Source organism: Arvicanthis niloticus, chromosome 27 (assembly GCF_011762505.2).
Source record: "Arvicanthis niloticus isolate mArvNil1 chromosome 27, mArvNil1.pat.X, whole genome shotgun sequence".
NCBI lineage: Eukaryota > Metazoa > Chordata > Mammalia > Rodentia > Muridae > Arvicanthis > Arvicanthis niloticus.
The window spans coordinates 686856-700322 of NC_133435.1; the positions used below are offsets into that span (position 1 = coordinate 686856).

Genomic DNA, 13467 nt, shown 5'->3' on the forward strand with positions numbered 1-13467 from the left:
GATCTTAGCTAACATGCCCAACAATGGGGAGAGGAAACTCCAATAATTCACCTCCATTAGATAGATAGGGCCTCGATGGGGTAGGGGGATAGGTTTACTAAACCACAGTTGAAATTTCTGACCCAGAATAGTTACTGTCTAAAAAAGCAGCAGCGACAAAATCACAGAAGAGACTAAATGAAAGGTTGTTCAATAACTGGCTCAACTTGGGATCCATCTTATGAGGGTGCATCAAGGCCTGAGAGTATTACTGATTCTATGATGTAATTATAGACAGGGGCCTAGCATGGCTGTCTTCTGATATGTCTTAACAACAGCTGACTGAGACAGATGCAGATACATATCCCCTGCCATTGAACTAAAGTAGGGGACCCCTATGGTTGAATTAGAAGGACTTACAAAGCTAAAGGGGAGAGCATCCTCATAGAAAAACCAGCAGTCTCAACTAATTCAAACCCAAGGGAGCTCCCAGAGACTGAACCACCAACTAGGAGCATACAAAGGCATGTCTGAGGCCCCTGGCACATATATAGCAAAAGTCTGTTGGTCTGGCATCAGTGTGAGAAGATGGGCTTAATCCTCAGGATATCTGAGGCCCCAGAGAAGGAGGAGGTCTAGTAGGGAGGAGCACCCTCTCAGAGGCAAGAGGAAGAGAGATGTAAGGAGGAACTGTGTGAGAGAGAAGGGGGGCAATAACTGGAATGTAAATGGATGCAATAATTTAAAATTTTAAAAAAGATACCATTTACTTAAATGATTTCTGGTAAATTACAATATTACATATAGGTTCAATTATTTTCTTCTGTGCAATACATATGTATGGCACTTACATTCATGTTCCATTGTTTCTTCTTAGTTCAGAAGACATTATTATCAAATTACTAAAAAATTACTCTATGCGATTATATATATATATGTATAACTTGATTTAAATTCCAATTTCATTGTGTTTTTAATGTTAGAATATTCTGAGTAAATTTGTCCATAACTGCTGTCATTCTTCACTCATGTGAGACTCCAGGTTTTTATTTTCTGCTTTTACTTAGAAACTAATTATTTGTAAATCTCCAAGTACATCAGTCTTTCAACACCAGATTAGAAATGCTGAGCCATCCCAGTCCCTAAATTATTCAGCTACTGGGATTTGTGACCCACCAACCACAACTATGCAGAACACAATTGGTGAACTATCATTCACTATGATGTAATTGATTAGTAACTTCAACTTTTATAGTATATTTTATAAATTTTTACAATGTATACAGTTTATTGTTTATGCCCTAGAAAAGATCATGCAAAATATATGGAATAATTCTAATTAAGATTATCTTTTCAAATAATAATACCATCATGTTCAGAAAAACAGACATTGAATTAGATTAGATCCATTGAAAGTAATACTTTTAAAACTTTAAAGATGGATATATCGTACATGGGTATTAACCTACACTTGAAAAGTATAAGTGAGAGATGAATTCAATTTTACCTTTGGCTACATGAGTGTCAAAAAGCTGGTTTACAGAAGATTTTTGTTACAAATATTCAAATTACGTACAAAAGTAAAAATTATAATACAAATAACTTTAGTTTTATTTTCTGATGCTACCACTCAACAAAGAAAACTTAGAGGGGCACATGCCTTGAGCGCCCACCCTCAGGAGGTGGACGCAACCGTGTCTCTGAGTTTGAGTCCGGCCTAGTCTCACTTTGTTAGTGAGTCCCAGAAGAACTTAGAAGGGTTTTCAGAGAAAATATTTTTCTCAGATACAACTCATTGATGACAAACATTGTTTATAATTATATCTCTGATACCCACATACCTAGGCCATATTTTATTTTGGAAAATAGAAATAAAATATTCTGATAGCCTTAAATATGTAGTGACATTTTGGTAACAATTAAAAAATATTTTAATGGATTAGTGAGATAATATGTGTCAGGCATGCAAGGTATTTGAAATAGTTATTGGTTGATATAAAAAGTGGTGCAATACAATGAAACTTCTAGAAGCTGAGAAACAGGCTTCTTGAACTTCTTTTATTCATGGTCTTTAAGGACATGTGCTTCTGGGATCAGAATCAAAGTAATGTAATAGGTCTAATGAGAACATTTAAAAATTTGGTCCCTGGAGATGAAGAGACTATAGAATTCAGCCTGTGGAAGCCTCCTGACACACACCTGCCACAGTCAGAAACAGATACCGATGAGTCCTCCTAGAAAGGAGCCTACCGGACAAAAGAGAAAGGACTCAATCTTTTATTATGACAAATCTTCCAACTTCAATATGCAAGTAAGTCAATAAGTATAGTTGTGCTTTGACATCAGCACATCATCTAAAGTCCATTAGTTAAAGTTTAGGTAGTAACATTAGGTGGGACCCATCATCTGTTATTTACTTATGTTTAAATTCATGTTAATTTCTATTTGTTAATTGTATACTTAGACCATAATTCTTAAAGATATTATCTGCTTTTGAACACATGTCCCATTTTTGTTTACTGCCCTCACATCTCCAAATATATTACTTATTTCTGATGACTTTATAGTGACTTGCATTCCTGGTAAAAAATAAAACAAAAACAAAAATAAAACCTGTACAAAATGACAGTGTGAGAATAATAAACACTTATAATTGACATATGTCATTTTATTTTATTTAATTTTTCTTATGATGTATTCTCATTGTTTCTGTTTCAGATTAATTTAAATATAATTGATTAACATGTTATAATTTTAACTGATAAAGTGAGAAACAATTACAAACATGAATTCCCTACTGTACAGGTAGGTTTCTCCCAGCAATGATTTCACTCATTCACAAAGAATGTGTTTGGCTATAGAGTACATTGATATTTTATAAGTCAAATGTTATATTACATAGTATATCTTGTAATTTCTTTGTTTCACCATAAAGCTAGCATCTACAGCTATATGGTGGACACTGTATTAGCACAGTGGTTGTCATTTAAACAGAATTTATTGTGTGATTAATATAATATTTAAGTATTATCTTGAAGGTTTATATTTCCTAAAGACTATAGAATTTCAGTACTTTAATCTCCTATTTAAAGATCTATAGTATACATTTCATTCCATCCTTTATTTTTCTGCATTTTTCTTAAAGTTGTAATGCCATGTATTCCCTTAACTTATGGAAAGAATTTCATGTAATTTAACAAATAATCTGGTAGTAACATTACTAATTTCTCCTAAACTTAATTTCTAAAAGTAATGAGTTTCATGTCCATGGGGTAGTCTAATGACATGAATATATATGTATATGATGTATATGTATATATGTATATGTGTTTATATGTGTGTATATACATATATGTATATATGTGTGTGTGTATGTTATATATATATGTAATTTTCTAATCTTGGTTCAGATCAAAATGGAAGAAATATTTCTATTATCAAACTCAATTTGATGGTGAAACTGGACTGCCTTATAAATGAAAAGCTATAGTTTTTCCAGTATAATCTTTAAAATTACAAATGTAATTTGCAATTCTTAGTTATAAACCAAGAATATTGATTCTGTGTGATATTGGTTAAAAAGCCAACTGTGCATTCATATAAGAAAAATTATGACTCCATTGTCAATTTCTGTCATATTAACAAGTAAATCTTAGATTTTCTAAATGAATCATAGGGTAAATGGGGTGACTATATGAAAGAACAATTAAGCATAACAGCGTCATTTCTTTTCTTATTGAATATTTTATTTACATTTCAGATGCTATTTCCTTACCCTATACCTCACCCTGCCCAAGAACCCCCCATCTCATCCATTCTTCTTCTGCTTCTATGAGGATGTGTTCCCACCTATCCCCCTACTCCCACCTCTCCACCCTCAAATTTTCCCACACTTGGCATCTAATCTTCATAGGACTAAGGATCTGCTCTCCCACCTATGCCTGACAAGGCCCCTACATATACAGCTGGAGCCTTGGGTCCATCCCTATGTGCTCCCAGGCTGGTGGTTTGGACCCTGGGAAGCTCTGGTTGGTAGGTATTGGTGTTCTCACCATGGGGCCACAAACCCTTTCAGCTCCTTCAGTCTTCTCTCTAACTCCTCCATTGGGAACCCCTTGATCAGTTCAATGGTTAGCTGTTAGCATCTGCCTCTGAATATGTCAGGCTGTCTGCCAGAACATCACAATTTCTGAGAAGCATTCCAATATTTGATAAATATTTTAAAATTAAGATTTCATAACTTTTACTTTTCTTTCTGAATAGTATAAGTTGTTGGATATATTTCCTTTGAAATCCGTATTATTCTATAATGTTGAAACCTAGTGCAGAGAACAATTCACAAAATTAAATTAATTTATGAAAATTAACATATGATGTAAAAACAAGTATGAAAGAGATTATAGAGGGAGGAAGTAGAAAGTGAAATCATTATAAAATTCATGACCCTTTAAAATTAAGGAGAGAGATTTTTTGTGGATGAATATTTTCTCAACATTCATTATATATCAAAATTATCTGGAATATGTTTTAAATCATAGAATAAACAATATAATATTAATAGTTTATAAGCAATATAATAAAGAATAAGGACTTATATTTCTAACACTATCATATGTGCTGCTTTTTTGCCATTGCATTTGATTTCTCTCCATATTTCTATCAGATTCACCCATAAAATGGAATCTAAAAACCAAACAGATGTTTCAGGATTCTTTCTTATGGGAATAACAGATGATCTAACACTGAAGCCGCTCATCTTCAGCATGTTTACCTTCATGTACTTGATCACACTGTTGGGAAATCTGCTCATCATTCTGACTGTCAGTTCAGACTCCCATCTCCACACACCCATGTACATATTTCTCTCAAATCTATCCTTTAATGACATCTGCTTAAGTACAACCATAATTCCAAAGACATTGGTGAACATTCATGCACAGGACCAGAGCATCACATATACCGGCTGTCTTACACAAATCTGCTTTACCTTGCTTTTTGGTAGTTTGGAAAGTTGTCTTCTTTCAGTAATGGCATATGACCGATACGTTGCCATATGTCATCCCCTGAACTACACAGTGATCATGAATCCTCAAACCTGTGGTCTGCTAATTCTATTGTCTTTAATCATTAGTCTTGTGAATAGTGGATTGCTTGGTCTGACAGTGTTGCGGTTGTCCTTCTGCACAAATGTAGAAATTCCCCTATTTTTCTGTGAACTTGCTCAAGTCATTAAGCTAGCTTGTTCTGACACCCTGGTCAATTATATTCTGATATATCTTGCAACAATCATACTTAATGGCATGCCAATCTCTGGAATAATTTTCTCTTATACTCAAATTGCCTCTTCTATTTTGAGAATATCCTCATTGAAAGGAAAATATAAAGCAATTTCTACATGTGGGTCTCACCTCCTAGTCATTTCCTTGTTCTATGGGACAGCATTGGGTGTTTACATCAGCTCTGCATTTACTACCTCAGTCATAAATATAGCATTTGCTTATGTGATGTGTACATTGGTTCCTCAAATGTTGAATCCATTTATATATAGCTTGAGGAACAGAGACATGGAGATAGCCTTGAGGAAACAAATCAGTAGGGCAGTATGTTTTCTCTGGTGTGACATTTAATGTGAACTTGGTTTTCTGGGTTAAACCAGTGTGGAGAGGATTCTTAATGAGACCAAACACTTACCTTTCTATTATTTTAAAATTTTATATTTACAGATGACACATATTCAAAGACTATATTTTCAGTTTTACTTCCTTTTTAGACCTCTTTAAATATCTCCTCTTTGAATAATTGCTTTGGCTATCTGAAAACAATTTGTTTGGCTATGTCCTAGAATGAAACATATACTTAAAGTCAGCTTTAGCAATGTATATCTTAGATATACACAGAAATAGAAAGGTATTGATACATAGCACTGAAGCATATGAAAAGAATTAATTTGATCTTTATTTTTTTATTTATTTATTTTTATATTTTATTTACATCTCAGATGCCATCCCCTTTCCCCATTTCCCCTCCCTAGAAAACCCCTATCCCATGCTCCCTTTTCCTTTTTGCTTTTCTACATTTTTTATTGTTAATCAAAAGCTTTATAAGTTTGGTAATGCTAAATCAGAAGTGTAACCCAATACCCAACATAGATATATAAACTATCTTTGACTGGTAAAGACATGTGAACATCTGCCTCCATGCCCCCCTCTCTTTCTCTCTCTCATCACCTAGCTTCACCCTTCCTGTTAAAATAAATTTTTTTTCTCTCAAAATGCAATTAGAGCATAATTATCCCTAATTGTACCAGTGAGGTGCAAGATAGTCCTAATACCCAGTCCATCATTTTGTTGACTAACTAGAACCTCTGTCATCTATCCTAACTAAAACACTTAGTTTTGAACCTGGCATTTTTCTTGGCTTTAGAATGAATGTCAGCTAAAAACCATCCATTCAGATCTTTTCTCTCAAAGTAAATAGCCAGGATTGGCTATGAGACTATAGGTCTTCAACACCGTCAGAAATCCAGAATGACTGAATTAACTGAAATTATGGGAAGCACTAAGCATAGCTTCTAAAACTTAGCCAATTTATAGAGACCGCTGAACACCCAGAAAGCCCCTATACTACTGAATGTTGGAGCATCAAATCTTCAGCCTTCTGGCCCAGAATAATCTGACAGACCTTAGTGATGCAGAATTATTAAGGGCTGATTACTCTGTCTAGGCTGTATAGCACATTTAGGAATACAAGGCTTAAACCCAGTCCTTCTTTAACTTTTTTAACTGATTTGGGATGGTTACCCTATGAGTTAAGGGACTATAGCAAATTCAGGGCTTTGAGCTTGTTGTTAGGGTATTTTCCATATTTTATTTAGAAATAGGTGAGAGGAGTTAACAGACAACAGTCTAGGTTACCTTACATGGATAGTTGGTTTTCAAAACATCAGAAGTCCATAGAATTGACATTAAAAATATTTCTATATTAATATTCATTTTGATTAGAGACCTGTCTGCTCCTGACAGCTTCCTGTCATGGATTCTAAGAAGAAATTGAGCATCCTTGGAGTTACTCCAGTTGTGCGGCGACAGCCACTAGGCAAGAATTGCCTCTTTCCATCTACAGACAAATTACTGTCCAAAAAAGGACACACTTGCAAAATAGTCGACTAATTTGATCTTTAAAGTTTTAATAAAATATATGATTATAATTTGTGGTAAAGTTGATATTTCAATACTTAACATACATAACTTGCTTTTATTCAAAACTGTTAAGAATCTATTTTTAAAACTACTATTAATTTTTACTAGCTTCCATCTTTCTATCATTTTATAGAATAGTACACATTAACTCTTGAATAAATTGCACACAAAATTAATGTCAATTTTTCTTTATGTGATTTAAAGTCATAGAGTAATTGCCTTGAAAATATCTCTATTTTAATTTTTTTTAAGAATATAGTACATGTTTTTCTTTTGAAATTGGAAAGCACTTTTGATTGCTTATGTTTTTCTTTTTTGTATTTTTCACTCTATTCTGTGCAGGTAATTGTTCTGGTTTGTTTGATTGTTTATATTGTAAATGTTGGTATTTGTTATTCTGATTTATACAAACTAACAGTAAGACAGTCATATTTTCATTATGCCCCACAGACTGTAAAAAAGTGTTCCACAATGTCACTTATGGATTGAATCATTCTCTGTAGCATTCAGTAACTGGCCTTATTTCCCAGAGAAGTTCTTAGATATATCCTAGATTAATACTGAAAGGAAGATAAAAGTGAGATATTGGCCTTTTAAAACTTTTCTAACAGCAACTATGAAGGCATGAGTTAAAAATAATCGGTTTACAGGAATTTTCATGATGGATTTATTTGGGTATGCCACCCTGATTAGGTAAAGCCTGAAAACCAAGACAGATGTCCATATTTTCATATTGAATATGCAGTAAAAGATGACTTGAGAAAATTCTTTTTGACTCAGTATATTGTATATGTGGACCATGTGTTTGCACCATAACTTGGGTAGTATTTCTACCATTATGGGAGAATAAAAAAAAAAAAAAACTAGTAGTAGACAGGGTAAAAAAGAGTTTAGAGGAATCATATGCATATTCTGTAGTTAAGACATAAGCATTTACAAAAGTTACACATTTATATGTAAGTCCCAAGTGAGTGTATATTTGCCTTTGTAAATAAAAGGAAAAAGCATAGAAATCTGTAAGGTATAAAAGTAAGGGTAAATTTTGGGGAAGTGGTGGTGCATGCCTTTAATCCCAGCACTTGGGAGGCAGAGGCAGGCAGATTTCTGAGTTCGAGGCCTGGTCTGGTCTACAGAGTGAGTTCCAGGACAGCCAGGTCTACACAGAGAAACCCTGTTTCAAAAAAACAAAAGAAAAAAAAAGAAACAAAAGAAAAAGAAAGGAAAGGAAAAAGAGTGAAAAGTTTAAGCAGTTGAAAAACTACCTGATCCCATCCCTCAAATGGCTTCCACTGGCATCTATCTTGTTGTTGGGTTTCATAATTCTGGCTAGATTGTCAGGTCGGACAGATTCTAGTGGCCAGGTTTCATGACAGACCTGTTGCAATGTATCCAGAGTCAAATATCAGGCCCTCCCAAATTGAAGATGACAGCTATGTTCTCACATTACTTACTTGCTTGAATAAAAGAAAAGTTCAGCCAGTGCATTTGGAGAAAAATATAAATAAAATATTTTTTTTCTTTACTGATGCACTTAGAGAAGAAGCCACAAAACAACTCAGATATAGTAATATTGACAGATAATAGCCAAAGCCTACAAGGGGAATAATTCATTAGAAGAAGAGATATAAAACAATATACAAAGAAGAAGTACTGCTTACCTCTAAGTCTAAAGAAATTAAAATCAGAGAATAAATTCATCAATTCCTAGAAGATGCCTGTGTTCACAAGCTATGCCAAGCAATGGGCACTGACATCATACAAAGAGGCAATCTGACTGAATTCAAAATAGCAACTTCATGAATCTCATGAAAAAGGAAGACCAAGAGGGGATGCCTCAGTTCTACTTAGAACGAGAAACAAAAATGCTCAAGGGAGCACATATGGAAACAAAACATGGGACAGAAACTAAAGGAGGGGCCATCAGGAGACCACTCCACCTCGGTATTCATCCCATGTACAGCCACCTAAGCTAAACACTGTTGTGGATGGTTGGAAGTGCATATTCTGAGGAACATGATATAGCTGTCTCCTTAGAGGTCTGCCAAAGACTAACACACTCAGAGGACGATGCTCACAGTTAACCACTGATATGATCAGGGGTTTCCCAATAGAGAACTTAGAGAGAGGACTGAAGGAGCAGAAATGGTTTGCGACCCCAGGAGGAAAGCAACAATACCAAAAACTAGAGCCCCCCCAGGGTCTAAACCACCAGCCAGGGGACACATAGGGAGGGACCCAAGACTCCAGAGGTATATGTAGGGGAGAATGGCCTTGTCGGGCATAGGTGGAAGAGGAGTTTCTTGGTCCCATAAAAAAATAAACACAGAGTGGGGGGGGAATGTGAGAGTGGGGAGGGGATAATGGGGGGGTAGGTGCGATCACTGCCTCATAGAAATATGAGGAGGGGGATGGGATGGGAGGTTTCTGGGTGGTGGGAGGAAATGAGGTTAGGGGATAAAATCTGAAATGTAAATATTACAACCAATTTTTAAAAGGGGGGGAAAGAAAAGTTGTTAGAACCAACATCTTTAAAAAAAAAGTCAGCCCCCTGGGGGGCGGAATTTTTTTTTCTTTCTTGATACTAAAACTTGTTCTGAGAATTGTATATTGCAGAATACACAGCCTTGGTGTATCTACTCATCAAGCATACTGAGCAGACCTGCCCAAACCTCCAATGTCCTGGAATTCCATCTGAATTCAGTGAAGACACAGCATCAGAGGCTTATCAACTTACTCTTCCCCCTACCCCTCTTCTAATATCTCAACTCCCATAATCAGCTTGAAGAAGTTAAAGAAGAGTCAGCACCCCTATTCCCTGGGCTTGGGGACTAATGTGGTTAATAATGGTCTGTCTTTCTAGGGAAAAGTAGTGGTTTTATTGGAACAGGGAGGATTAGCTAGGACTTATTGCATAGCCATAACCTATTGGTAGAAATCTGTATAATTATAATTTCTTAAATGGTACAAAATTTACTTTTATTTCAAATTTAAGATTTTCATTGGTACGAGCTCCTTATTAATATAAAAGTGAGATGAATATTGACACTCTCATGGGCAATGTGCCTGTATAACACATTTAGGAATACAAGGCCTAGACCCAGTCCTTCCTTAACTTTTTTAACTGATTTGGGATGGTTAACCTATGAGTTAAGGGACGATAGCAAATTTATGGCTTTAAGTTTATTGTTAGGAGGTTTCCCATATTTTATTTAGAAATAGCTGAGAGGAGTGTACAGACAACAGTCCAGGTGACCTTACATGGATAGTTGGTTTTCAAAACATCAGAAGTCCATAGAATTGACGCTACAAAAATTTATATATTAATGTCCATTCTGATTAGAGACCTGTCTGCTCCTGACAGCTTCCTATTGTGGATTCTAAGAAGAAATTGAGCATCCTTGGAGTTATGCCAGTTGTGTGGTGACAGCCACTAGGCAAGAATTGCCTCTTTCCATCTACAGACAAATTACTGTCCAGAAGAGGACACACATGCAGAATAGTCGACTGATTATATCTGCCTAGACAGAGTAATCAGCCCTTAATAATCCTGCATCACTAAGGTCTGTCAGAGGACTCTGGGCCAGAAGGCTGAAGATTTGATGCTTGAACATTCGGTAGTATAGGGGCTTCTCAGGTGTTCAGCGGTCTCTATAAATTGGCTAAGTTTTAGAAGCTATGTTTAGTGCTTCCCATAACTTCAGTTAACTCAGTCATTCCGGATTTCTGACGGAGTTGAAGACCCATAGTCTCATAGCCAATCCTGGCTATTTACTTTGAGAGAAAAATCTGAGTAGATAGTTTTCAGCTGACATTCATTCTAAAGCAAAAAAAAAAAAAAGCCAGGATCAAAAGTAAGTGTTTTAGTTAGAAGAGATGACAGAGGTTCTGGTTAGTCAACAAAATGATGGACTGGGTATTAGGACTATCTTGTACCTCACTGGTACAATTAGGAATAAGTATGCTCTAACTGTATTTTGAGAGAAAAGTTTTACTTTAACAGGAAGAGTGATATGTAGGAGGAGCTAAGTGGGAAGGAGTATTGAGAGGAAGAGATGGAGTAAGGAGAGAAGATGAAGGAGAGGAGAAGCTAGGTGATGAGAGAGAGAAAGAGAGAGGGGGGGCATGGAGGCAGATGTTCACAGGTCTCCACCAGTCAAAGATAGTTTTTATATCTAGGTTGGGTGTTGGGTTACGCTTCTGATTGAGCATTACCAAACTTATAAATCCTTTGATTAACATTTTCAAAAAATTGTAAAATAGCAAAAAGGAAAGGGGGGCATGGGACAGGGGTTTTCTAGGGAGGGGAAATGGGAAAGTGGATGGCATCTTAAATGTAAATAAAATAAGAAAAATAGAAAATTATAATCAGGATACATTGTATGAAAAAATCTATTTTCAATAGAAAGAGAAAAGAATAAAGCATTTAGTCTACAGGAAAAAAACAAAAAAAAACCAAAAAAACAAAATAGCAACTTCAGATGAGGCACCAAAAAAAATGCTGCCCTCTGTGAAGATATAACCCCATAGTCTCCAGGAATTACCTCCCATGAATATATGTTTTATCTTGCCACTATTCCCAGAGCTCCCTCATATGATTCAAAAGAAAGAAAAATAAAACCTATCACCCACCAAAACTCCTGCTTCTTGAATATCACTCCCCTTCTGTCCCTTCTGCCCAGTTTTTTTTTTCTGATGGGACACACTCCTAGCTGGTCTGCTCTCATGAAGAGCCATCCTAAAGAACCTGCTGCACTCAGAGCAGTTGTCACCATATCCTGAGCCATCCCAGAAGATTCTCTGCACTCAGAGCAGTTGGGCAACTGACAACACAGCTTGAGGCATGGCAGATCTGCTGCAGACAGAGCAACTGATCAACTCATCACCACCTAATGGCCTCCCCTAAAGACACCAGAGCTTGAAGGTATCCCAGGAGCTCTTATGTTCCCAGGGAAACTGGGCGACAGACACCACAGTCTGAAGACCTTGTGGGGGCTCTGTGGTATGTAAAGTAACTGACATGACAGACTGAAAGCCTTCCTGGAGTTCTGCTGCACACAGAGAAACAGAAACCCCAGTTCATAGGAGCCCTGAAGAACATTTCACAGAAGACAACATCTTGACTGCTCTTCTGAAGACTCAACAGTTTGAAGGCCTCCCAGAAGATCTACAGCTGTAAGGGCAACAGATCAGCAGCTTCTCTGTCCTGCTGAAGAGCCCTCAGTTGGAAGACCACACAGGTGGTCTGCTACAGCCAGGGCCACAGTCCTACCTGGAGACCTGAAGCAACGTAGGGAAAAAAGAAGCAGACTCCAGACAGAGTCACCCAGAGCACCAAACACTCGGGATAACCAGATGATGAGAGGCAAGCACAAGACCATAAGAACCAGAAGCCAATATATGTTGGCATCATCAAAACTCAGTTCTCCCATCACAGCAAGCCATGAATACACCAACACACCTGAAAATTAGAAAGCTGACCTAAAATCATATCTCATGAAGATAATAGAGTCTTTTAAGGAAGATATAAATAACTCACTGAAAGAAATACAGAAAAACACAGGTAAACAGCCTTTAAAGAGGAAGTAGATAAGTCCATTGAAGAAATACAGAAAAACATAATCATAAAGGTGAAGAAATTGAACAAAGCAGTCCAAGACCCAAACGGGGAAGTAGAAACAATAAAGAAAACAAAAATGGAGGCAAACCTCAAAAGAGAAAACCTAGGAAAAAAGTCAGGAATTACAGATATAAGTATCACCAACAGAGTTCAAGAGATAAGAAGAAGGAGAGGAGAAGCTAGGTGATAAAAGAGACATAGAGTGGGGAGACAGGGAGGCAGATGTTCATGTATCTCCACCAGTCAAAGATAGTTGATATATCTAGGTTGGGTAGTGGGTTACACCTCTGATTGAACAATACCAAACTTATAAAGCCTATGATTAACATTTTTTAAAAAAATGTATAAATGCAAAAAGGAAAAGGGGGCATGGGATAGGGGTTTTCTAATTAGTGTTTTAATTATTATGTGACGAGAATATTTTTTTTTTTAGTCCTATTTATTTGGGAATGGGGAAAGGGGATGGCATCTGAAGTGTAAATGAAAGATCTAATAAATGAAAAAAAAAAAAGGAAAAAGAAAAAAAAAGAGATAGAAAAGAGCATCTCAGGTGTAGAAGATACCATAGAAGAGATTGACACAACTTTCAAAGAAAATTCAAAACATAAAAAAAACTCCTAGTTGAAAGCATCCAGAAAATTCAGGACACAATGAAAAGGCCAAATCTAAGAA

At 36.1% G+C, this 13467-nt stretch overlaps 1 protein-coding gene across 1 annotated transcript; it reads left to right on the forward strand.

The window, feature by feature from the left end:
• Positions 1 to 2180: 2180 nt before the first annotated feature.
• Positions 2181 to 8719, forward strand: LOC143439641 (olfactory receptor 7G2-like). The gene is made up of 3 exons (XM_076925978.1): positions 2181 to 2290; positions 2698 to 2784; positions 4643 to 8719. Exons 2-3 carry the CDS (start codon positions 2765 to 2767, stop codon positions 5604 to 5606), a joined length of 984 nt encoding a protein of 327 aa, XP_076782093.1. The 5' UTR covers positions 2181 to 2290; positions 2698 to 2764; the 3' UTR covers positions 5607 to 8719.
• Positions 8720 to 13467: the final 4748 nt, after the last annotated feature.

What these genes read in the sequence shown, in the direction of transcription:
- LOC143439641 (XM_076925978.1), top strand. Translation starts at nt 2,765, where the DNA reads ATGAATTCCCTACTGTACAG. An exon ending in ATGAATTCCCTACTGTACAG is followed by an intron (nt 2,785 to 4,642) that starts GTAGGTTTCTCC and finishes TATTTCTATCAG; the next exon opens with ATTCACCCATAAAATGGAAT.